The sequence below is a fragment of the Hyperolius riggenbachi genome, chromosome 4 (assembly GCF_040937935.1).
Source record: "Hyperolius riggenbachi isolate aHypRig1 chromosome 4, aHypRig1.pri, whole genome shotgun sequence".
Classification (NCBI taxonomy): Eukaryota; Metazoa; Chordata; class Amphibia; order Anura; family Hyperoliidae; genus Hyperolius; species Hyperolius riggenbachi.
The window spans coordinates 215,035,649-215,059,807 of NC_090649.1; the positions used below are offsets into that span (position 1 = coordinate 215,035,649).

The 24,159-nt window shown below is 42.5% G+C and overlaps 1 protein-coding gene and 1 long non-coding RNA gene across 5 annotated transcripts in view; one reads left to right on the forward strand and one right to left on the reverse strand.

The window, feature by feature from the left end:
- LOC137571757 (uncharacterized) overlaps window positions 1–12,275 on the forward strand; it is an 88,018-nt gene extending 75,743 nt beyond the window's left edge. For all 4 annotated transcript variants that reach the window (XR_011031419.1, XR_011031421.1, XR_011031422.1 and 1 more), the window contains 2 exons: window positions 7,210–7,316; window positions 12,118–12,275. This is a non-coding gene — a long non-coding RNA (uncharacterized lncRNA). The remainder of the gene's footprint in view (window positions 1–7,209; window positions 7,317–12,117) is intronic.
- The window catches only part of CSMD1 (CUB and Sushi multiple domains 1), a 2,205,021-nt gene that overhangs the window by 404,462 nt on the left and 1,776,400 nt on the right, over window positions 1–24,159 (reverse strand). The window contains 2 exon segments of the mRNA XM_068281348.1: window positions 675–770; window positions 23,196–23,309. Of these exon segments, the coding sequence (XP_068137449.1) occupies window positions 675–770; window positions 23,196–23,309 (210 nt within the window).

Sequence of the window (24,159 nt, forward strand, 5' to 3'; positions counted from 1 at the left end):
TACACCACTTTGTACATTGTTGCCTGCTTTGCTATATAAACTCTTAAAGTGGACCTGAACCCTTGCACAGGACAGAAGGAAAACATACAGAAATGCACCCTGTATGTATTTAGAGAGTTTAGCCTGTCTAATCCCCCCTCATCTGTGTCTAATGTTAACTTGTAATTTGATCTCACCCTTGTCAGCTGACTGCGATGGCAGATAAGCGGATTTGAAAGAACAGGCTGTTAACAATAATTCTGCTTCCGTGAAAGAAGGAAGTAGAAACAGTGCTGATTTAGTGTAGGATTTTTATCAGCTGTAACAAAGAAATGCTTTTCTTTAAAGGTTATTATGTTTTTGTACTTTGGGAACATAGAGGAAGTTCTGAGTCCAGGTCTGCTTTAAATCAGATTATATTTAATATATAGTCCTCGAAACTACCAAACGACACTACACAGAGAAAAACAGGTACAAAACTACCTGAGACATGTTTGTTGTCTGCATTACTTCTTTCTGAAGTTTATTTCTTTAATTAAGCTGGATTTTGAAGACATGCAGATTCTCAATCTCAAGTTAATAAAGTCTGCCGTATCAATGCTAGACTGCTTGAACCAAAATGTTCATAACCTTTTGAGAGAGAGATAAAGCAAGAGAAAGAAAGGCGGAGAGAGAAAGAGAGAAATCTCAGTTACCTTGATAAACAAAATGAAATCCCTTGGCAGATGCACCACTTGTTATGCTGAATCTCAGAAGGATGTGATTAGAAGTGGCTAAAGGCATTGTCTCCCCTGTAAAATAACAAATACAAATAACGTTTTACTTTTTTCTTATAATGATATTGTTAGCAATAAAAAGCCCTGGGAAAGAAAGAAAAAGTGGTTAAATAGGACACAGATATTTACATAGATAGTTATATACTGTACATTAACCTTGCTATTTCAGAGTAAACCGAGTTTTCCAGTTTATACAATGTCACAAGTAGAGATGGTTGCAACTGCCTATTTCTACGGAGTTCTGTTGGCACTATCTGATTTTTTTCTTGCTAGGCCAAAATACTGACTTCTTGCACTGAAAACAATGGTGAGAACTTTTTAATTTACTTGCAGACATGCATCTGTCTGTAACGGTCAGTGATAGCTCTGGCAATATAGTAGCCAGTACTTTATTCAAATGTGAGAAACAGGTGATTGGTGCACACTTATACTTCACAGGAGTACTCCAAAGTGATAGCCCTTAGTGGCAGGGGCTATCACTAGATAGAGAGTGGTCGTACAGGCGAGGTCAGTAGCAGATCGGTCAAACCGCAGTACAGAATCGTGAGGCAAATATCGGAGTCTATAAACAGGCAGAGGTTGGCAGCAGATCAGATTGGCGAAGGTAGAGAATCGTGAGGCAAGAGAATAGTCAGAAGTTCAGGCAAGAGGTCATACACAATAATAATCAATACAGTAATAATATTATAATTCCTAGGCTAGGTGTGAATCCCCGGGGTCCTGCCGGTTCAAACACACATGGATCTGAGTAAGGTCTGAGCGCTAGCACCGAAGTATTCGCAACAACAGACAAGGAGCAAGTGACATCTCCAAACTTAAATACAGAAAGCAAATTCAAACTACCCGCCCAGAGGGCTGGACCAATCAGTAGTGTGGGATTGACAGGCTGGTGTCAGCTGACCGCAGGATCAGCTGACCCGTCTCCTTAACCACTTGCCGACCGCACGCTTATACCGTGCGTCGGCAAAGTGGCAGCTGCAGGACCAGCGACGCAGTACTGCGTCGCCAGCTGCAGGCTGATTAATCAGGAAGCAGCCGCTCGTGCGAACGGCTGCTTCCTGTCAATTCACGGCGGGGGGCTCCGTGAATAGCCTGCGGGCCGCCGATGGCGGCTCGCAGGCTAAATGTAAACACAAGCGGAAATAATTCGCATTTGTTTACATTTGTACGGCGCTGCTGCGCAGCAGCGCCGTAAGGCAGATCGGCGATCCCCGGCCAATTAGCGGCCGGGGATCGCCGCCATGTGACAGGGGACGTCCCGTCACTGGCTGCACAGGACGGATAGCGTCCTGTGCAGCCCAGATCTCCCGGGGGAGCAGGTAGGAGAGGGAGGGGGGAGAATGTCGCCGCGGAGGGGGGCTTTGAGGTGCCCCCCCCCCGCAACATGCCTGCAGGTAGGAGCGATCAGACCCCCCCTGCACATCATCCCCCTAGTGGGGAAAAAAGGGGGGCGATCTGATCGCTCTGTGTGGCCGCGGATCTGTGCTGGGGGCTGCAGAGCCCACCCAGCACAGATCCAAACAAACAGCGCTGGTCCTTAAGGGGGGGTAAAGGGTGGGTCCTCAAGTGGTTAAGTTATAAAGGTCCTGCCGCCCCGTGTGCGAGCGTGACATCAGATGCGGAAGCGGCGCAAGTGCTGCAGTCCGCAGCGGAGGTAAGACCGCTATTGTTGACACTGTCACAAAATTTGCAGTGAAGGTCAAACTTTTTCTTAAAAACTTTGTTTTTGTGAACATCATGATTAAAAAAAAAACCCTGCATTTGTAAACCAGGCAGTGGGTGGAAGTGTAGCAGTTTTAAAGTCAAACTTCCTGTGCCTAAGTTCTTCATTATATATTTTTTTGTTGGTGAAACTTTTACAATTTCAAGTATCAGTACAGATTTTATATAATAATAAAAAAAAACAACAAGAGGTCCCTCCCTGCAAGTAAGTACTTTAAGTCTTTGGCCTCCATGCCTGTCTGGTACTCTCTAGGAAATTCAGAGTTTAAAAACATGGAGCTTCAACCCGTGAGTAATACCAGATCACATGATCTAGATTAGAACATTGGAGAGCACACTTCAAAAAAAGGGGATAGGTGACAAGTCATAACCTCATTTACAGAAAACCCATGTCTGATGTTATGGATTATGTCCTTGCTATAACCTCCCCACGCCACCGAAGTCCTAGATTAAAATCTCCTCTGTGTTTATAGCCATCTTCTTCCCCAGCACAGCTGCAACGTATCCCTAACACCATGACATATGCAGATGTATTATTAAGTATTAATTCAGTACTAGCCTCCTGTACACTTTCCTCCTCTTCTAGCTGTGAGCTGGCTAGCAGCTTAGTGAGCATCACTCGTCTCTCCTTATTGTCAGAAGATGCAAGTATTGTTAGCCGTTCATGAGAGTAATCAGCTCTCATAAGCTGAAGCCTATGACAGCCGATCGCCTGATTGGCCAGCTGGGGGGAGGGAGGGGTTTTCTAAAAAAAAATAAAAATAGTAAAAAATATTTTAAAAAAACTAACATAAATATTGATAAAAAAAACACACACCCTGGAATGGCGATCATACCTCACCAATAGAGATGGCCTGAACCTCTGATTTTAGGTTCGCGAACCTCCCGCGAATGTTCGCGCGAACCGAATAGACTTCAATGGGGAGGCAAACTTTGAAAACTAGAAAAATTGATGCTGGCCACAAAAGTGATGGAAAAGATGTTTCAAGGAGTCTAACACCTGGAGGGGGGCATGGTGGAGTGGGATACACGCCAAAAGTCCCTGGGGAAAAAAATCTGTATTGGACACAAAGCAGCATTTTAAAGAGGAACTCCAGTGAAAATAATGCAATAAAAAAATTGCTTAATTTTTACAATAATTATGTATAAATGATTTAGTCAGTGTTTGCTCATTGTAAAATCTTTCCTCTCCCCGATTTACATTCTGACATTTATTACATGGTGACATTTTTACTGTGGGCAGGTTATGTAGCTGCTACTAGCTGTTTTGGCTGTTAGAGACAGCTGTAAACAGCTAATTCCTGTCTGTGAACCTTGTTACATTGTAACAAACTGCCAAAAGTACCGCGGTCCCAGAGCTTCTTGTGGGAGGGGTTTCAGCACAAAATCAGTCATACAGCACCCCCTGATGGTCTGTTTGTGAAAAGCAATATATTTCTCATGTAAAAGGGGGTATCAGCTACTGATTGGGATACAGTTCAATTCTTGGAGTTTCTCTTTAAGGGCAGAAATCACATTGAATGCTAAATTGCAGGTCTAAAGTGCTGTAAAACATCTTGCATGTGTATACATCAATCAGGGAGTGTATTTAGAGTACTGCTTCACACTGGCACACAAAACTCACTGTGTAACACACCGCAAACAGCTGTTTGTGTAGCAAAGGCCATGCTGGACTGGTGCGCACCATAGCCAGAGTGCAGGCCGTGGCAGTTTTCAAGCCCATATGGTCGCCGGGCTGTGGTAGCTCAATGATAGAACAACAGAGACTGTCCAGCTGATCAAATTTGGTCTGTCCACAATGAAGCAATGACCTTATTATCTGTGGTGTGCCACCCCCCGAGACACTCATATAGCCGGAGGTCATTGCTTCATTGTGATACGCAATCCCCTTCACCACAGCAAAGTAAAGATTACGAAGGGGAATGGACACATGTAGATGCCTTTTGTTTTGTTGTTGCAGCCGCAGTGCAGCCAGAAAAATTAGGCAGGCATGTACACGCACCAGAAAAACTATTATAGCAGCCGCTGCTAGCAGCGGCCTAAAAAATTCAGGAATCCGCCTGGAGTCCTGAACCCTGTTGGTGGTGGCGGAGAAGGCAGTCAAGCGGCCTGTGGGCAGAGGTGCTGTGTGGGGAGCGACTTAGTCTTGGGGCAGGCAGCAAGTCACACGGCGTGCAGGCAGAGATGCTGTGTGTGGGGACTGACTTAGTCTTGGGGCGGGCAGTAGCCCTCCAGGATCCATGCCTCATTCATTTTGATAAAGGTGAGGTACTGAACACTTTTGTGACTTAGGCGACTTCTCTTCTCAGTGACAATGCCTCCAGCTGCTCTGAAGGTCCTTTCTGACAGGACGCTTGAGGCAGGGCAAGACAGAAGTTGGATGGCAAATTGGGACAGCTCTGGCCACAGGTCAAGCCTGTGCACGCAGTAATCCAAGGGTTCATCGCTACTCACAGTGTCTACATCCACACTTAAGACCAGGTAGTCAGCTACCTGCCGGTCCAGGCGTTGGTGGAGGGTGGATCCGGAAGTGCTAAGGCGAGGCATTGGACTAAAGAATGTCTGCATGTCTGACATCACCATGAGATCGCTGTAGCGTCTTGTCCTTGCCTGCGTGGACATGGGAGGAGGATTACTGGCAGTGGTACCTTTATTGCGTTGTGCAGTGACATCACCCTTAAACGCATTGTAAAGCATAGTTGCCAGCTTGTTCTGCATGTGCTGCATCCTTTCTGCCTTCAGGTGAGTTAGTAACATGTCCGCCCCTTCCGTAAAATTTTAGAAATCGTAAAATTTTAAATACATTTAGAATCATACAAATAAGAAGTACATTTCTTCCAGAGTAAAACAGACTAACCAAGCTGCTCGCTGTGCCCCAAACCACTAGGAAAGTATATGGGACTAAAAGAGACCAAAAAGCCCTCCTACTAAAAAGCATAAATTAATTTTCCCCTATGTTGCTGTCACTTACAGCAAGAAGTAGAAATCTGACATTACCGACAGATTTAGGGCTAGTCCATCTCTCCATAGGGGATTCTCTGCATGACCTTTATTCTTTATAAAGACACTCCCTGAAAAGGATTTATACAAAGATGCTGGTCAGCCTCCCTGCTCACCGTACAATTTGCTGGCAGTTGGGCAGAGCAACTGCTATTCACTTAGTGCTTTTGAAAATAAAGAAAACTCTGAGAACACCCCATGAGGAAATGGGTTAGTTGAAAACCTGCCAGTTTTGTCAGATCTCTACTACTTACAGTAGGTGACAGCAACATAGGAGACAAGTAATTTATGGGTTATTTTACTATGGAAACAACAGTGGTCCTTGCCTAAACTCGCTACTTAGTAGCAAGGAAATACCATGAATATGAAATAAAAATAAACATTTCTAAAATAAATCAGCCTGGATCATTTGCAAGCCACAAGTTAAATCGGTGGTAAGAGGGTTAAATGAAAAGGAATAAAGGGGGAAAAAGTATTTTTTTTTGTGCCAAAAGTTACAGCCTTTCTGTAGGTCTGCTCAAAACACTATGGCCTGCAACCCTTCAATCCAGCTAAATATATATAGTTGACACAATCTAAAAGTAAAGGAATGTTTAAAAAACTGACACCACAATTATATCTCTTAGATGAATTTAATTAAGGAAACAGAATAAATTGAATGAAAAAAAATGGAACAAATATTATTAGAACTCCAGTAGTAAAGTTACAGCCACCCTATAGGGCTGCTCCAAGCACAAACACAAACATTTGTAACATAGCTGGGTACGCATCTTTGACCCTTGCAAGAGATTGCTTTTAAAAAGCACAAAGGAAACTTTGAGAATGCCCCATGAGGACATGAGCTAATCCAAAACCAAAGAGAAAGAGAAAGCGATCCAGAGCCATAAGATTAAAAATAACTACTGGAAGTGACAGCTACCTAGGAAATAATTAATCTACAATGCAACTTACTCTGGGTAAAATGTACACCTTACAGGCATGTGAATGTACACATTTTAGATTTTAAATTTTTTTGTTACAGTAGTTCTATACATATATGTGTGTCCTTTTATTAAATACTTTCAAATACAATATATATATATATATATATATATATATATATATATATATATATATATATATATATATATATATATATATATATATATATATATATATATATTAAGGGCTGGTTCAGACGGACGCTTGCGGAGCGTTTACCGCAAGCAGTCGGGGCTTAGCGTTAAACGCTCCCATTCAAGTGAATGGGAGCGTTTGCACCAAGCTTTCACGCGCGTTTACACGAACGCGACGTTCGGGTCACGATTTTCCCTGGCGTTCATGTAGCTTCCAGGGGCGGTTAACCGCGACGGGTAATGTCCCCCCAGTGGAAGAAAAACGCTGATCGCATCCGAACGCAATGCGAACACTGCTGAAAGCCCGTACGCATCGCTGGCGTGACGCCAACGAACGCGACGCCTCCGAACGTCCGTCTGAACCAGCCCTAATACATATATATATACATATATATATATATATATATATATATATATATATATATGAACTGAAACAACATTTTTTGATAAATTACCAAACTTCTACCGGATATGTTATAATCATTGTGAGTTTGGAAAAAAATTCTAATATAACAAATGCAGTATTTCTTTCAGCCTGATTTTTCTTTTTTTTTACTAACAGCCCTTTGTGAATTGAAGCCATTGTGTACTAAAATACTTCTTTCTCACATTTTTAGATTATAAGATAACTAAGTGCTGTGCAAGTGCTGAAACCAGAGAGAAAATATATAGTTCCAATGCAGACCAAAGGAAAATCATCAAAAATCAACTATGAGAAACAAAGGTAGAGGGATACTAAAGTAGCCAGTACAGTAACGGGTTAACCACTAACCAGTACATTTATTACTACAGTCATAGGTTTACTTGAAGTAAATCAGTAATGAGTATTCTTTGCACAGCGGTAGTCAAGTGGTCTGGAGCACAAGGTGAAACTAAGGGTGTTCTGGCTCTTAGCCTTCCTTTGTAATTTTTCTTTCTTTGACAAATACATAATGAAGATTGCAAATTCAATAGCAGCATATGTAAAACACTTATTGAATATTTCAATTTTATAAATCATTTCAAAATCAAATTCATTTATGAAAGCTGAAGGAATACCCATAATGGCTTTCTGGTTATTCAATTAGTCCTTATTGATGCATGTTCTCCAGTATGAGATCCAGTCAATTTCCTTCAAACATTGCATGGCAGAAAGATTAGAGATGTGAACTGCATTCGGCAAGTTAGAATATTCACTGATGTCATTCATTTGGAAAACTCAAACAAAAGTTTTAACATTTATTGGAGCTGCTAAGAAATACAATTGTTTAATATAGAAAAATAATTTCTTTAATCCTGCCGGCAGTTTCAAATTTAATCCCAGGAACTGTAAGCATTTTAAAGATGTACACTACATGCTACAAAAAAATCCAGGTCATTTTAGCTATAAATGCATATTATTACCTCAATCTTCCTGCAGATACTGAGTGTCAATGAAATTGATGAACGTGCAAAATGGGAAACTCCCTCAGGTTGGTTACTATGCAACAAACAATTGCGTCTTCCCTGAGTAGAGACCACCTCGCACCATTGAGCCCTGATGAATTACAGGAGATATGAGACTTGGTGCATGCAAGTCTTTTATTTCCTTAGTGCCGCATCTAAATTGACAGCCAATTCAATTTTAAATGCAATGTTTCAGATATCTGTGTGAAGTTATGTAAACCTGATATGGAGGGCGCAAGAGTATTTTTACTTACCTGAGGGGGGAGGGGGTTATTTCAGCCCCCTGTAGTCTGTCAGCTCCCTCATTGTTCTCTTGATCAGATTCTCTGTGCCGCTGCAACAAACTTACAGTCCACAACCAAGGGGCTACTGCGCATGTGCTATTATGGGCTGTGAACCTCCTTTATCACACTCCTGTGGTCAGGAGCATTTTGCGCATGCGCAGTTACAAGTCTATATAAGAGAGAACAGAGGCGCCAAAAGGATAAAAGGGGTTTTAAAGGAGCTTAAAAGCTAAAACTTGGTAATTAGAGGAGGCAGTGGTGGACTTACCCTCTCCAAGCAGACACAACACGACTGTACATTCAGTCTATTTATTAACAAACTCCAGATAAAACAAAGCAACGCGTTTCACGGGTCAGCGCCCGCTTCCTCAGGCAATAGAAAAAGGAGTTACAGCATCTAGCAAAACAAACGACACTCAGCGCCTTTGGCTCAGGCAGAGGCGCTGAGTGTCGTTTGTTCCAGGAATGTACAGTGCAGGGAAAGTCCTGTCCTGCTAGTCATTTCACCCAGTCTGCTTCCCTAGTAAAATGATTCAAATGATTCGGTTCATAGATCCAGATCTTTTCAATGATCTGATTCGAATGATCCAAATCCTTAAAAAGATCCGAACTTCCCATCACTATCCTGGAGCGGCTGCTTTGAGAGCCGCATAACGTGGCTCAATCTGACGTCCAACTTCAACACCACCACGCGTTGCGTTAGAGGCACTTTATGCGACCTTAACGTCCCCTAAAACGCAACGTCTTGGTGTGAAAGTAGCCTAACAGTTTCACAGCATCAGAACTTTGTTTTTCTTACCCAAGCCTAATTTTTAGCTGCACAGAAACTAAGCTCCACCCCATCAAAAAATCTGTCCAGGCATTCTTCCCCGATGCTGTGCAAAGCATGATGGAATTTCTGATGTTGTTGTCCTCATTGCCTAGCGAACACACTGTGTCTCATGCTCCGTCACCTCCTTTCAACCAAAAATCCATACCTACACTTTCAACCAAAAAGATGGCTGCCCCCATGAAATCACAAACATTCGCCTGTTCTTTTAAAACAGGGTGGGTGAGAGATTATATTACCTATCTATTTGAATTACCATAACTAATGTAACTTAATGACTATATGTTTGTTTAGGCTGAAGTTCCACTTTAGGCTGGGTGCACACATGGCAGAAATGCTAGCATAGCGGGAAACACTGCGTTTTTGCTGCTAATGGAAGTCTATGGGCCGCAGGAAAAAACTCATGTAAAAATGCATAAGCGCTTTCTATGCATTTTACAGTATGCGTTTCGCAAGACGCTGGTTCTGTTGCATAATATGCAGGATGGGTGCAAAAATGCATATAAGGAAAGTCAATAAGAACACAATGGTATGTGTTTTTCCTTAAAAAAAATTGTTTAGTGATGCATTTTTGCTTCCTATTGTCTTCCTAGTGATTTGCATAAAACGCAACAAAAAAACCACATGAAAAACGCATATGTGTTTTGTATTAGCGAACCGCAAATGCGTAACAATGCACGCATGATGCATCAAAAACTTAAACGCAACAAAAATGCACAAAAAAGGCCCAAAGCACATGCCAAAAAACGTTACCTTTCACACTATGTCATATGTGAATCCAGACTCAAGCTCACACAGCATGTAAATCAAATTGCAGGAGAAAGGAGAAGGTTCCTCACAATGCCGTACCAAAAATGAATATGCCTTTATTAAATCAAGTTGAAAAACAAATAGCCAGGTTACTGACATGTTTCAGACTCACAATGGTCCTTAATACCAGTGATTTGATTAAGGACTATTGTGAATACGAAACATGTCAGTAACCTGGCTGTATATTTTTTAACTTGATTTAATAGTGACAGAATCATTTTTGGTACAGCACTGTGCAGAACCTTCTCCTTTCTTCTATATAGTTGGGTCTTAGGCACCCGATTCCTGCACTGCCTCAATGACAAAAGTCGAATGGATTTCACATCTTGCTGTATACCAAATTGCCTTGAGCGTGGTGGGGGAAACTTCAAGTGAAATGTTAAGTGATTTCAAAACATAATGCTGGGTATGGAGCTGTCCCCTGCATCATGCAACACTTCTTGTCTCGGTGTTATTTATTTTATTATTATTATTTAGTATTTATATACCTCCCGATATCTTCCATAGTGATTTACAGAGTATATAGTCTTGTCATTAACTGTATCTCAGAGGAGCTCACAATCTAATAAGAACAATTATAATCCGAACATTTGTATAGCGTTTTTCTCCTGTCAGACTCAAAGCGCTCAAAAGCTGCAGCCACTGGGACGTTCTCAAGAGGTCACCCTGCAGTGTAAGGGAGTCTTGGCTTGAACCCTGAATAGGTGCTGGCCCAAGCCAGGATTCAAAGCCTGGTCTCCCATCTCAAAGGCGGTGTCCTTAACCAGTGCACTATCCAGCCACTACTACCACAGTCTCTATTCATAAAGTATTTTACCATCTAAATTCACATCACCCAAGGATTTTTTTTTTCTTGTTCTTCTCATGTAAAATAATGGTTTTAGAATATTCACTACCAAGATGGTAATCAGTTGTCTATTTCAGTGCAAACCAAGCTGCTACTCTGTTAGCAAATAATCTACAAATATTTTGTAGCAGATCTGCAATAGTTTTAGGGCCCGTTTCCACTAGAGTGAATCTGCATGTGTTTCCTGTGACAATACAAGTGAATGAGACTGTTTCCATCAGAATTCGCATACAGCTATGCGATTCGCATACAATGTATTTAATAGGAAATTTGCATGCAGTTTTGGTATGCAAATTTTCATGCAAATTCGCATACAATTTTGCATAGAAACAATGGAAAAGCACACAGGCACTGCAGTGGTTAAATTCGCATACATAGACATCCATGCAAAATCATATGCAATTTTGCATGAAAATTTGTATACAACCGCATGCGAAATTCGCATCCGCATGCAAATTTTTTACGTGGCGATTCCCACTGCACAAGTGGAAATGGGCCTTTACTCTACCTTTTGCAAAGTCTAAGTCTGTTATCTACTGCAGCAAAAATGTAAACATCTGAGATATATTTGTGAAAGATACAAGCCAGAAAACAATCCAATTTTTAAGAAGTGCTCTTAAGGAGGTTTTATTTTTACTGAGTGCTATTCTTTAGGGAAATTTATGAATGAAGCTGCCCTGTTGAAAATGAATATGTGGCAGTCTGCTCCTGTTTTGCATTCCTTGCAGTGTGACTGAACTGAGAAATATTCCCCACTGTATTTATAACTAGGTGCATGTTGGCTGCATTAAAAGATTAGATGTAGAAATCACGGTAGCTCTGGAAATGTGGAACTTTCCTCCTTCCAATAATACCCTTTCTAGAACTGGGCAGTGAAAAACTAAACTCCAACTTCATGACACTTTCACTGCAAATGCAGAACATTTTCATCACTGTATTAACTTACTTTGCATCTATTGACATTTGTACTCAACAACAATCACAACCTTACTGAGACCCCATATAAACTTTTCCCGCATCTTTGCTTTTACTCTCCTGTTCCCAAATAAACATAAGATCTAAGATAGCTCTAGCCTACTAATAGCCTAATATTAACCTTACACTAAAATTTTCCCAATGCTATAAAAACCCTATTCCCTATTCTACCTAGACTACCCTCACAATGTACACACTATATACTGTGTACAAAGGTTTTGAACAGAGGCGCCAATATAGAATAAAAATGTCTAAAAGCAATTTAAAAAGGGGGAAGTTGGTGGACTTACCTCCCTTGAGAAGAAACAGACTAGAAGTCGTTATTTCAGTAATAAAAACTAACATTTAATTGTAGCTCAATTTGACGTCTCCTGCACATGATCATCCCGCAAGGACACCTCGGATCACCATCTGGACCCCCACGTCTGCTGGCCACTGGAGTCTCAAGGTTGCACCTTCAGTGGGACGCATTCTTCAGGGCTTTACGCCAAACCAAATGCCTGTTTTTTCATCTTTACCTAGTAAGTGCAAATGTATTTGCACATTTTTTAATTCATTAAACGTTAACACAATATGGAGTGCTCCTCCTGTTTTGTTTTTCTTCTCTGGGTTCATTTACAGTACAGCCAAGTGCTAAGCTTCAGCAGCGCAATATTTCCTGTCTTTTGCTGTTAACCAGTTTCAGCTGCTTTGGTGTTAATAAAATTAAAGAGGCAACAATGAGACAGCCACCAAAGCAGGAATTGTTTATAAGAGGAAAGGCCACTAACATTTTTCCTTCTTCATTTTTACAGCAGTTTTATCACCAGTTTTGAATTTGGTTATAGTTAGTGTAACTAATGGTAACATGAGGTAATACCCGGATATACGGATGTTGCACAAGTAGTCCAACTCCTTTAGGATGGCACATCAACACATACCACTGCCAGAAAGTTACGCTAGGAAAGAAAGGCCATACGGTCTTTAACCCTCCTGGCAGTTTATGAAAATCCGCCAGGGGGCAGCAAAGCCGTTTTTTTTAAAAAAAAAATTTCATGTAGCGAGACAAGGTCTCCTGGAAGGCTTCCCCCATCGCCATGGCGACGGGCGGGATGACGTCACCGACGTCAAAGGGGACTCCGATCCACCCCACAACGCTGCCTGTCACTGATTGGCCAGGCAGCGCACGGGGTCTGAGGGGGGCGGCTGCGGCGCGACGGATATCGGCGGATCGGTGGGTAGCTGCGGCAATCGGATTGCACATGCAGCTAGCAAAGTGCTAGCTGCGTGTATCAAAAAAAAATTATGCAAATCGGCCCAGCGGGGCCTGAGCGGTGCCTTCCGGCGTGCTTACCGCCAGGAAGGTTAATCCATCAGCATGACTGGCATCTGTTCTTCTAGTTAAGAAGGAACAGGATAACCACTGACAGAGCCCTACAAAATGGAGTCCATTCATTATCAGTTCAGGCCATTTCAGCACAAAGTGAAGCCAAAACATGACTCACTCTGCTCCTGCACATACTCCGGGCCCACACTGATTACTATTCCTCCTATGAGTTGTAGCAACTCGGGGGAGACGTAATTCAGGCATCAGCTATTGCCGGTGGCCAAATTACCCTTTTTGTTTTATAATTTGTGCGGTGTCTGGCTGAAATATTGTGTGCATGCAGCGTTGGCGCCAAAACTATCAGTGCAGCAATGCACTGAAATCAGCCGCCTCTTGAAAAATGACCCTCACCACTTCATGATGTTACTATAAGGGCCTGACTTCCTTTAACCCCCCTGGCGGTATAATTCCCGCGGCTGCGCAGCTGCGGGAGTTTTTTTTCACTTTTTTTTAAGCATGTAGCTAGCCTAGCGCTAGCTACATGCTTCCCCCCCTCCCCGCGGCGTCTGCCCGTCCCCTCCAATCGCCGCCGGCGCCACTTGCCCATAAGGAAATCCCGTTCTGAACGGGATTTCCTTGAGGGCTTCCCCCGTCGCCATGGCGACGAATGGAGTGATGTCATTGACATCATGGATGTCGTGACATCACAGGGAGTCCCGATCCACCCCATAGCGCAGCCTGGCGGCGATTGGCCAGGCTGCGCAAGGGGTATGCGGGGGGGGAGCCTGTTTCCGCGGCGGGAAGCGGCGCATCGGCAGCGGGCGGCGGCGATCAGACCAAACATGCAGCTAGCAAAGTGCTAGCTGCGTGTTTGAAAACAAAAATTATGTAAATCGGCCCAGCAAGGCCTGAGCGGCACCCTCCGGCGGCTTACCCCGTGTCACACACGGGGTTACCGCCAAGGAGGTTAATGGGCCCTCTGCTTACTGTCCAGCACCACTGACCTCAAATGGCATTTGCTAGAGAACACCAGAATCAGCAAGTCTACCACTGGCACCCTGTGCTTTTCACAGATGAGAGCAGTCTCACCCTGAGCACATGTGAAAGACATCAAAAAGGGTCTGGAGTAGCCATGGAGAAGGTTATGCTGCCTTTAACATCATTCAGTATGACCAGATTGGTGGTGGATCAGTGATGATCTATGGGAGGCATGCCCATGGAAGGACGCACAGACCTCTAGAGGCATAGACAAGGGCACGTTGACTGCCATTAGGTATCAGGAAGAAATCTAAAAAGTACCCATACATCTTGCAATGTATAGGCAGATTGACCAAGAGACCGATCTCTTTCTGATCAAATCTGACTGGAGAGAGATCTGTTGCCTGCCCATACACCAAAGTCTGATTCCTAATAGATTTAGAGATGACCACAGCTGTCACCCCCAAGCATTACCATGATGTCACACACACACACGCAGCTAGTGCCACACAGGGGTGACAGCTGATGAGGCTGGGAGTTGTGGCAGTGGGCCATGTGAGATTATACCACGCACAGGGAGACATTTTACAATAGGGGACATTGGATGGGGGTCTATCATGTTTGTTGCGATATCAAATGCTATTACTGCCATGCACACAATCAAGCACTTTCTATAACCTTTCCAACTTGTACAATTGGTGCATTGAACCGACTTTGACAGGAATTGGTTGAATCATCTAACGGGCATGCTTGTTTCTCCACCCATTTTCATCCAACTCAATAAAATTATCAAATTGGATGGTCGATCAGGTCGCAAACTCGATAGCTGTATAATGACCTTTAGACCCACTGTCAGACCCTACACAGGTGCAGTGGGTGCATGTCAATCCTGTGGCAAGAGTATTGAGGCAGTAACTGGAGGATGAAGGAAATTATGCCATTAACTACCCCCCCCCCCCCACACACACACAAACTTGTCTGACCTACATCCAATACTGTACCTCTGGGACATTATGTCTCGGTCTGTCCAACATCACCAGGTTGCACCTCAGACTTTCTAGGTACTCAGTGATGCCCTGGTCCAGATCTGGGAGGAGATCCCCTAGGACACCATCCATCATATCACTAGGAGTGTGCCCAGACATTGTCAGTCATGCATACAACCATTTGAAGGTCATAAAAACTACTGACTGACTTGATTACCCTGCCACATTTTTTTTTTTCAATTTGATTTTCAAGGCGTGTTTGAATTCATCTCTTTGTAGGTTGCTAATTTTCAGTTTTGAAGCTCTGCAAAATGTTCATATTTTAAAAAAAAATTGTGGTGTCTTTTTCTTCTAACACATCACTCAGTCTGAAGCAGTACAAATATGAGTTCTGTTCTGCATATTGAGATCTGATGTGTTTTCAAAATGCTGCTTTAATTTTTGAGCAGTGTATTGGATTAATTCTGTATTCTTTGTGATAAGAAGCATTACACAGAGTGGTTACAAAACTGAAATAAGCCCTCATGCATGAATACCTGCAGATACAGTTATAGAATTTACTGAAACCTTTACTATACAGATCAACACTTACTTCATGCTTTAACAACTTGCATGGCTTACTATGCTGTTAAAATATAGATTCCTGGGAGTATAACATGATATATCAGCAACCTAACGCAATCAAAGAGTGTGTAGTTACAGAGTGGTAATAGTAATCCTGTCAATAAGAAAATATCTTTTATTGACATGACCATGGGAAACAAATAACTTTTTGAGTTTTTGCATGTCTTAACACCACCACAATATTTAGCACATCACCATTCTTCTTTGCCCTACCTTTATTAAATATACATATTAAAGTACTACATTATTGCTTGTAAAAGTAGAAACAAAAGATCTTTCAGAACCTCATTCTCAATTAACTAAACATTTTGAATCACTCACTAATGTTTTAGACAGAAAATGAGGCAGGACTTTTTCATTTGTTCTTTTTTTTAAAATGCAAATATTATCTTCATTTTTGTCATTAGAAATTCCTGGCTTCTCTATAAACTTGCAGTGCCCTTTCCTACAGCTTTTCAGATAATTTGAGAATCACATCTAATTTACAGGAAAGAAAGTAATGTTCTCATTCCAATAAATGATACATGAACATATTGTAGTTCCTGACCAGCAAAGGAAACAGAGACAATTATACTCATAGCTGAACCTCTACATGCATTTTACTTTCTTGATCGAAAAACTGTATTCATAAAGTACTTACTTTAACAGTAACACATAAAATAACAATTTCACAATGCTCTATACTTATGGGATGAGCTGGACATTTTTACAAAATCACTCTTCAGCTAAATTGGTGCCTCAAATGAGATATGATAATGGTAACATGTATTCAGTTTCACCTTAACCTTCACTGATTTTTTTTTTAAAATACAAAAAGCACATATGTTGGTAATCACTTAATCATCCTTGCAACTGTATTCCAGTTTGGTCCATAGAACTGCAACCATGACCTACAACACTGTGTGATAATTTGCAGAACAAGTGAATAAAAAGAAAAAAGAAAAAATGACAATTCAAAAAATATATAAATAGTTACCTTAGGGACTGAACTTTTTTTTTTTAATATGTATGCACTGAGGGTGTATTAAAGTTATTTTTGAAAATATGGGCTTTTAATTATTGATTGATGCAAAACTGAAAAAAATGCATCTTTATTTCCAAATAAAATATTGACGCCATACATTGTACTAGGGACATATTTTAAACATTTTAATAACTGGGACAAATGGGCTAATAAAATGTGTAGGTTTTATCCACAATAGAACATTTTATTTTAAAACTACAATGGCCAAAAACTGAGAAATAATTTTTTAAATTTTTTCTCATTATTCCCATTAAAATGCATTTAGAATAAAATAAATCTTTACAAAGTGTAGCACCCAAAGAAAACCCATATGGTGGCAAAAAAACACGATAATGATCATTTCATTGTGATAAGTAGCTATAAAGTTGTTGAATAAATAAGATGATCACTGACAGGTGAAAATTGCTCTGGTCCAGAAGGGGAAAAACCCTTAGTAGGGAAATGGTTAAAATTGTTTACATTTGTATGTGAATGTGATCTACAATATTTTCACAATATTATGGTCATTTTTTAAATGTATTTATTTATTGAATTTATTTATTGGGGGAGGGGGGGTCACTAAAACATGGTCTATCAAGTGTATGTTACCAAAAATAATTTATAATATTGCAATTTTCTCATTGTGGCTACAGATAAAATTGAAACCTATCTTATACCAAAGTCTGTCTGGATAGCATTCGCCCTAGCGGTAGTGGCGGTGGTTCCTTCTGTACTCTGTCTGGGAGTGTAGGCCAGAGCTGCGGTTGCTGCTGGCTACTCCTTCTCTCTGTCTTGTCTGGTACGAACGCTTGCTGTATGCTCGGTGTGGTAACCGTTTAGCAAGCGTTCGCGTTTTCTATTTTTGTGTTTGTGTTACATTGGTTAGTTAGGGTATCACTGGGTGCCTAATGCGCGGTGATTGTGTCTTTAACGCATTCGCTGTTGCGAATGAGTGCGGAGTTCGCGTTTAGCTAGCGTTTGTTATTTTCGTTGATGTTCTGATCATTGTTATTTGCTATGTCTTTCTTGCTACACTTGTGCTCTGTCTGATTCGGTCTTGTGTCACTATTGGCAATCGCCACTCTTACGATTGCGTTTCTACTTCGTTTCCGCTGTTGTGTGTTCACCGTCGCTGGGTGGCGACTAGATTGGTGGACACACATACATTGGCAATTGCCACTCTTGCGATTGCGTTCCCACTTCGTTTCCGCTGTTGTGTGTTCACCGTCGCTGGGTGGCGACTAGATTGGTGGACACACATACATTCTGTTTCTGTGCTCTCTCTCTCTTCAAGGGCTATCTTGCCCTGCATTGCTTCGATTGATGCAATTCCCATCTGGCATCTGTGGCAGGGCAGAGGCTGTGTTCCTCTGCACTCCACAGCTCCATCTGCCGGTGGGAATTTCCCTCTACAGGTGCATAGCACCATAGCTGGGTTCTGTTATATTACACGCTTGTGGAGGATTTCCGTAGTGTCAGCGCACATCTTGTGCGCTGACCACGGAAATAATTCTGCAATCGTTACAGCTGGAATGTTAATCTGAAAATGTTCAGTTTACCATGCTTATAATGATTACTAATTGCACTAAATACTGATCCATGTTTTTCATTCTTACTGCTTTGCAAGCTACCGCCTCCCCCCCCCATTCCATAAATGGTTATTAAGCATGTCTTATCCCTGGCATGGAGATGTCACCAGTATCAGTATAGAATGTGAGCTTTTAATAAACCGTTTTATAATGTAAACAATAGAAGGGAATTACTTGTATTTTAATATTTAGAATACTTATAATTTACAATATAAGTGTGTTTTTACTGTAGAGATTTCACGAACACCAAAACATCGAACTTCCGCAAATGTTTGTGAACATGCGAGCCTGGCCTAACCGCCATAGACTTCAATGGGCAGACTAATTTAGAAACATACAGGGACTCTTTCTGACCACAAAAGTAATGGAAAAGTTGTTTCAAGGGGTCTAACACCTGGACTGTGGCATGCCAGAGGGGGATCCATGCCAAAGGTCTCATCGAAAATGATGAAGTTTATGCAGAGTCAAGTTTTAATCCCTAAAGGGCAGAAATCACAGTACATTCCTACAAATAATCCATTGGAGTGGTACTGTGCTTGCAACTTAATGTGGCCACAATAGCAGTAGTATGCCCATGCTATGGGTGTCAGTGGGCTGTGGAGTGTCACACACAAAATAAAAAACAGGAGACTGCTGTACTAGCCTTCAAAAGGGCTATTTCCTATTTGGGGTGCTTTCAGCAAGTAGTCAGCAAGGAAAAAGAACACAGACCTAACTAATGTTTTCTCTACCTATCTGCAGCAAGTCTGACCCTGCTCTCACTAACAGCAGCCAGCAGAGAATGAATCCAATAAACTGCTTTTTAATAGGAAGTGGGAGGTCCAGGGGTAGGTGCTGGGGTATAGGGGTGGGACGAACACGCCAAATGTTCACAGTTCGCAGAGAACACGAACAGCGGAAATTCACCGGGAACTGCCTGCCGGCAAACAGTTCGGGCCATCTCTAATCCTTTGAACATTCTTCTATATTTAATGTTTGCTTAGGTAAACAGCAGTAATACTATTGTACCGTATATTAAAAAGGAAAATATACAAACATGGAAAGCAAAGAGAATATTCCCAAAGCAGCAGGGAAGAGTCCCAATTTTTATACTCTGCAGCTAATTTACTAACACTATTACTAACGCCGATTACCTCCGATTACCTCCATCAGCTATCACAGAGAACCAGCTTTTAATGGTCATACTTTGGTTGATACTGTATGTCAGGATCTTAAAAAGAAGGTCAAATCAATAATGCAAAGTCAGCTCGTACACAAATACTCATTCAAACATAATGATGAGGAGTTAGGACATATAGTAACAGAGGAACCTCTGTGCGGTGTATGTGACTATGCGTAATAGTCAGCTCGTACACAAATACTCATTCAAACATAATGATGAGGAGTTAGGACACATAGTAACAGAGGAACCTCTGTGCGGTGTATGTGACTATGCGTAATAATGAATTGCTTTACAAATGAATACTTTTGCTTTTTAATTAGCTGTAGGGAAAGTGACTCCTCATTATTATGTTTAAATTGACTTTGCTATTTGATTGGCCACTAGCCCTTAAAGGATACTTTAGCGCACAAACGATGGAGGGAGGGGTCTTAAAGCTGTTCAGAGAAGGAGCCTCTCACACTGATTGTGAAAGTGAGTTCCATAGAGTAGGGGCTGCAGAGTAACATGCCCGAGCTTCAAACACACTGAAGTAAATTTAGGCCCTTTCAGACGGATGGCTTAACTGCACATTTGCAGAGCAGTTCAGCCTCTTGTCTGCCAACCACCAGTGCAATTTGGGTGCAATTTAAATGTAGCCGAATTGCAACGGTTGTATCACCATGCATGTCAAGCGTTGACACAGGGTGGTGTTAATGAGCAGCAGAGAACCACGGCATGCCAAATCTGAGCATGGCGGGCCACCTTTGTAGCACCAGTAGTGGGTGCTAGCAAGCGCCCGGCTAGTGCAAGCCAAGGGAGCAGCTGATAGGAGGTGACTTCAACGATTGTCAGCTTCTCGTGTGAAAGGGCCGTTAGTCCTCTACTTACAAACACTTGAGTTACACATGTTTCACATACAAACAAAGTTATCCTCATGTACAAAATGTACTGTACTGTTTTCATTATGCCATAGTTTGTTACCTACATGTTGCAGTATTGCATAAGGAGTTATAAGTGTCTAAAACACAATAAAGCACATTGAAAACAACCAAAAACTGTTAATACTGCATGTACAAATACAGAATTGTCTGAAAGTAAAGAATTTTTCCTCATGTATAGGTAAGTACAATACTCCACTTACAAGCAAATGAATCCTATAGACCAGGGGTCCCCAACCTTTTTGAGCCCGGGGCCCACTATACCGACCAAAATTTTCTCTGCGGTCCCCCGGGGCGGGGGTGTTGGGGGGGAGGAGGGGCATGGCTAGTGGCGGCGGCAGTTAGCCCAGTATAGCAAGTATAGTTACCACAGTATAGCAAGTACAGTTAGCCCAGTATAGCTAGTACAGTTACCACAGTATAGCAAGTATAGTTAGCCCAGTGTAGCAAGTACAGTTACCCCAGTATAGCAAGTACAGTTACCACTGTATAGCAAGTACAGTTAGCCCAGTATAGCAAGTACAGTTACCACTGCATAGCAAGTACAGTTACCACTGCATAGCAAGTACAGTTAGCCCAGTATAGCAAGTACAGTTACCACTTTATAGCAAGTACAGTACAGTTACTCCAGTATAGCAAGTACAGATACCACTTTACAGCAAGTACAGTGACCACTGTATAGCAAGTACAGTTAGCCCAGTATAGCAAGTAAAGTTACCACAGTATAACAAGTACAGGTACCCCAGTATAGACAGGAGGAAGAGAGAGAGAGAGAGAGAGCAGAGAGAGAGCAGAGAGACAGACAAGAGGAAGAGAGAGAGAGAGAGAGAGAGAGAGAGAGAGAGAGAGAGAGAGAGAGCAGAGAGAGACAGACAGGAGGAAGAGAGAGAGATAGAGAGCAGAGAGAAACAGACAGACCGGAGGAAGAGAGAGAGACAGACAGGAGGAAGAAAGAGAGAGAAAAGAGAGAGACATACAGGAGGAAGAGAGAGAGAGAGAGCAGAGAGAGACAGACAGGAGGAAGAGAGAGAGATAGAGAGCAGAGAGAAACAGACAGAAATGAGGAAGAGAGAGACAGACAGGAGGAAGAGAGAGAGAGAAGAGAGAGACAGACAGGAGGAAGAGAAAGAGAGCAGAGAGAGACAGACAGGAGGAACAGAGAGAGAGAGCAGAGAGAGACAGACAGGAGGAAGAGAGAGCAGAGAGAGACAGACAGGAGGAAGAGAGAGAGAGAGCAGAGAGAGACAGACAGGAGGAAGAGTGAGAGAGAGCAGAGAGAGACAGACAGGAGGAAGAGTGAGAGAGAGCAGAGAGAGACAGACAGGAGGAAGAGAGAGAGAGAGCAGAGAGAGACAGACAGGAGAAAGAGAGAGAGAGAGAGCAGAAAGAGACAGACAGGAGAAAGAGAGAGAGCAGAGAGAGACAGACAGGAGAAAGAGAGAGAGAGAGAGAGAGAGCAGAGGCAGACAGGAGGAAGAGAGAGAGAGAGCAGAGAGAGACAGACAGGAGGAAGAGGGAGAGAGAGCAGAGAAAGACAGACAGGAGGAAGAGAGAGAAAGAGAGAGAGCAGAGAGAGACAGACAGGAGGAAGAGAGAGAGAGAGAGCAGAGAGACAGACAGGAGGAAGAGAGAGAGATAGCAGAGAGACAGACAGGAGGAAGAGAGAGAGAGAGCAGAGAGAGACAGACAGGAGGAAGAGAGAGAGAGCAGAGAGAGACAGACAGGAGGAAGAGGGAGAGAGAGCAGAGAGACAGACAGGAGGAAGAGAGAGAGAGAGAGCAGAGAGACAGACAGGAGGAAGAGAGAGAGAGACACTGGCAGCCGTTAGGGATGTCCAGTGATATACTGCCCACAGTGGAAGGTGTTGTGGCTCAGAGCTGAGGCCAGCCGTGGTGTACCTGGACTGGTGGCCTGGGCCAGAAATCAGTGGCATCTGGCTCTCATTGCCTCAGCGGTGGTGGAGGAGTTGTGGCGATCAGGCCTCTCCCTCTCCGATCAGACCTCTCTCTTCCCTGGTGTAATGATTCCGAATGGTGGAAAGTGCAGTTGGGCCAGCCTCTGGGTTCCCAGGGTGCAGCAGAGAACTGGCATCGCGGCGGTGCAGAGTTCACGTGCTGAGGAGCCAGAAGAGCAGCATGGGTGAGACCCAGACAGCCTCCGGATCCTCCTCATGTAGCGGTGGAGCAGCCAGCACATCCATTCTTTAGCAGCAGCATCTGACAGTTCAGTGGGGCCACTGGGGGGGTGACAACAGCGGCGATCCTGCAGGAATACAATCCTCCCTCCCTAGCAGGAAGACTGTGTGCCCCATGTGCTGCCCTGGTTTCCGCAGGAATTGAAATTACGAGCCGGAATGACGGAGGTGGAGCCAACAGGGGTCTGAGCCAGCTGCAGCCAAACACTGAAGACGAGGTAGATGGAGCAGGTACTGCTGGCCTGATCTCTAATGGACTCTGGTTGGCCTTTTTGACACCCCCTCCCCACCTGTCACCCGGAGCGCCATGCCCCCTTGCGCTCAATGGACCATACGCCACTGAACAGGAGCGGTGGCCGCGGCAGCAGGGGGGGAGAGGGAGAAAGGCCAGATCCGCCGCTGCCCCCCAGAAATTTGCCCATGGACCACCAGGGGGCCGCGGCCCCCAGGTTGGGGACCTCTGCATAGACAAACTCAGGGAATGGAACCTATCTGTAATAAGGGTATAACCTGCATAAGTAAACTAACATTTTAAATTGCACGCAGGGTAGTTAGACTAGTTTCCACACAACAAATCTTATATACGCAATAAAACATTTTAGAGCAAAATGGAAATATAACAGTAATCAAATCAGACAAACATTTAACTTATAAATATGTATAATTCCATTTACCAGTATGACTTCCCGAAAGGGAACTGAGAAGTCTTGACTGTGGATGGGCTCCATCAAAAAGTTCAACCAAGTCATTAAGCGCTGTCTGGAAGTATGCAAACTGCCCAAACACAACTAGAAGGGCAGAAAAAATAAGCATATTAGTCTTCAGTTATTGTAAATTAAAATTATAGTTAAACAGTGATGATAGAAGCTCAAGTTTTCTAGACAAATTAAAGTTGTTTCTAGATGGGAGTTCTATGTTGCAGTTTCAGATGCATATTTTTCAGCATTACTGACTTAAAGAGACACTGAAGTGAAAAAAATATGATATAATGAATTGGTTGTGTACTATGAATAATTGCTAGAAGATTAGAGCTAGCTAGAAAATATTCTCATATTTTTATTTTCAGGTATATAGTGTGTTTTCTAACATTGCATCATTCTCTAATATGTGCAGATTACACAACACTCTGCATTCAAAATGATTCTTTCAGAGCAGTCTGTGAACTAATGACCTCTCCTCTAGCAGATAAAAAGAAAACTGTTCACTTATAGTTGAGATAATAAAAGTCAGAAGACAGCCCTCTCCACGACTTTGAAAGTCGTAGAGATGAATGACTTTTTTGCATAGAGATAACAACTGGAGTTTCTTAACTCTTCCTGTACTGGAAACAATTACACTGATGTATCTGATCTTAATGTTTTATTTCTTAGCTGTGCTACACATACAAATCATAATATCATAATTTTTTTTCGCTTCAGTGTCTCTTTAAAGAGGACACCTAGAGGCCCCGCAGTGTAAACCCCCTCTAAAAAACAGGTAATTTTTCACTTAACAGGCCACTGCAGCTTTAAGGCCTTGCTGCAGGGCCGTACATATCAGCACAAAAGATTCCCTGTCTAATCTGTCTATATATAGATATACTGTAAGAAGTATTAGTGATGCTAAAACCAAAATACACAATATTTGACCTGCACCAGT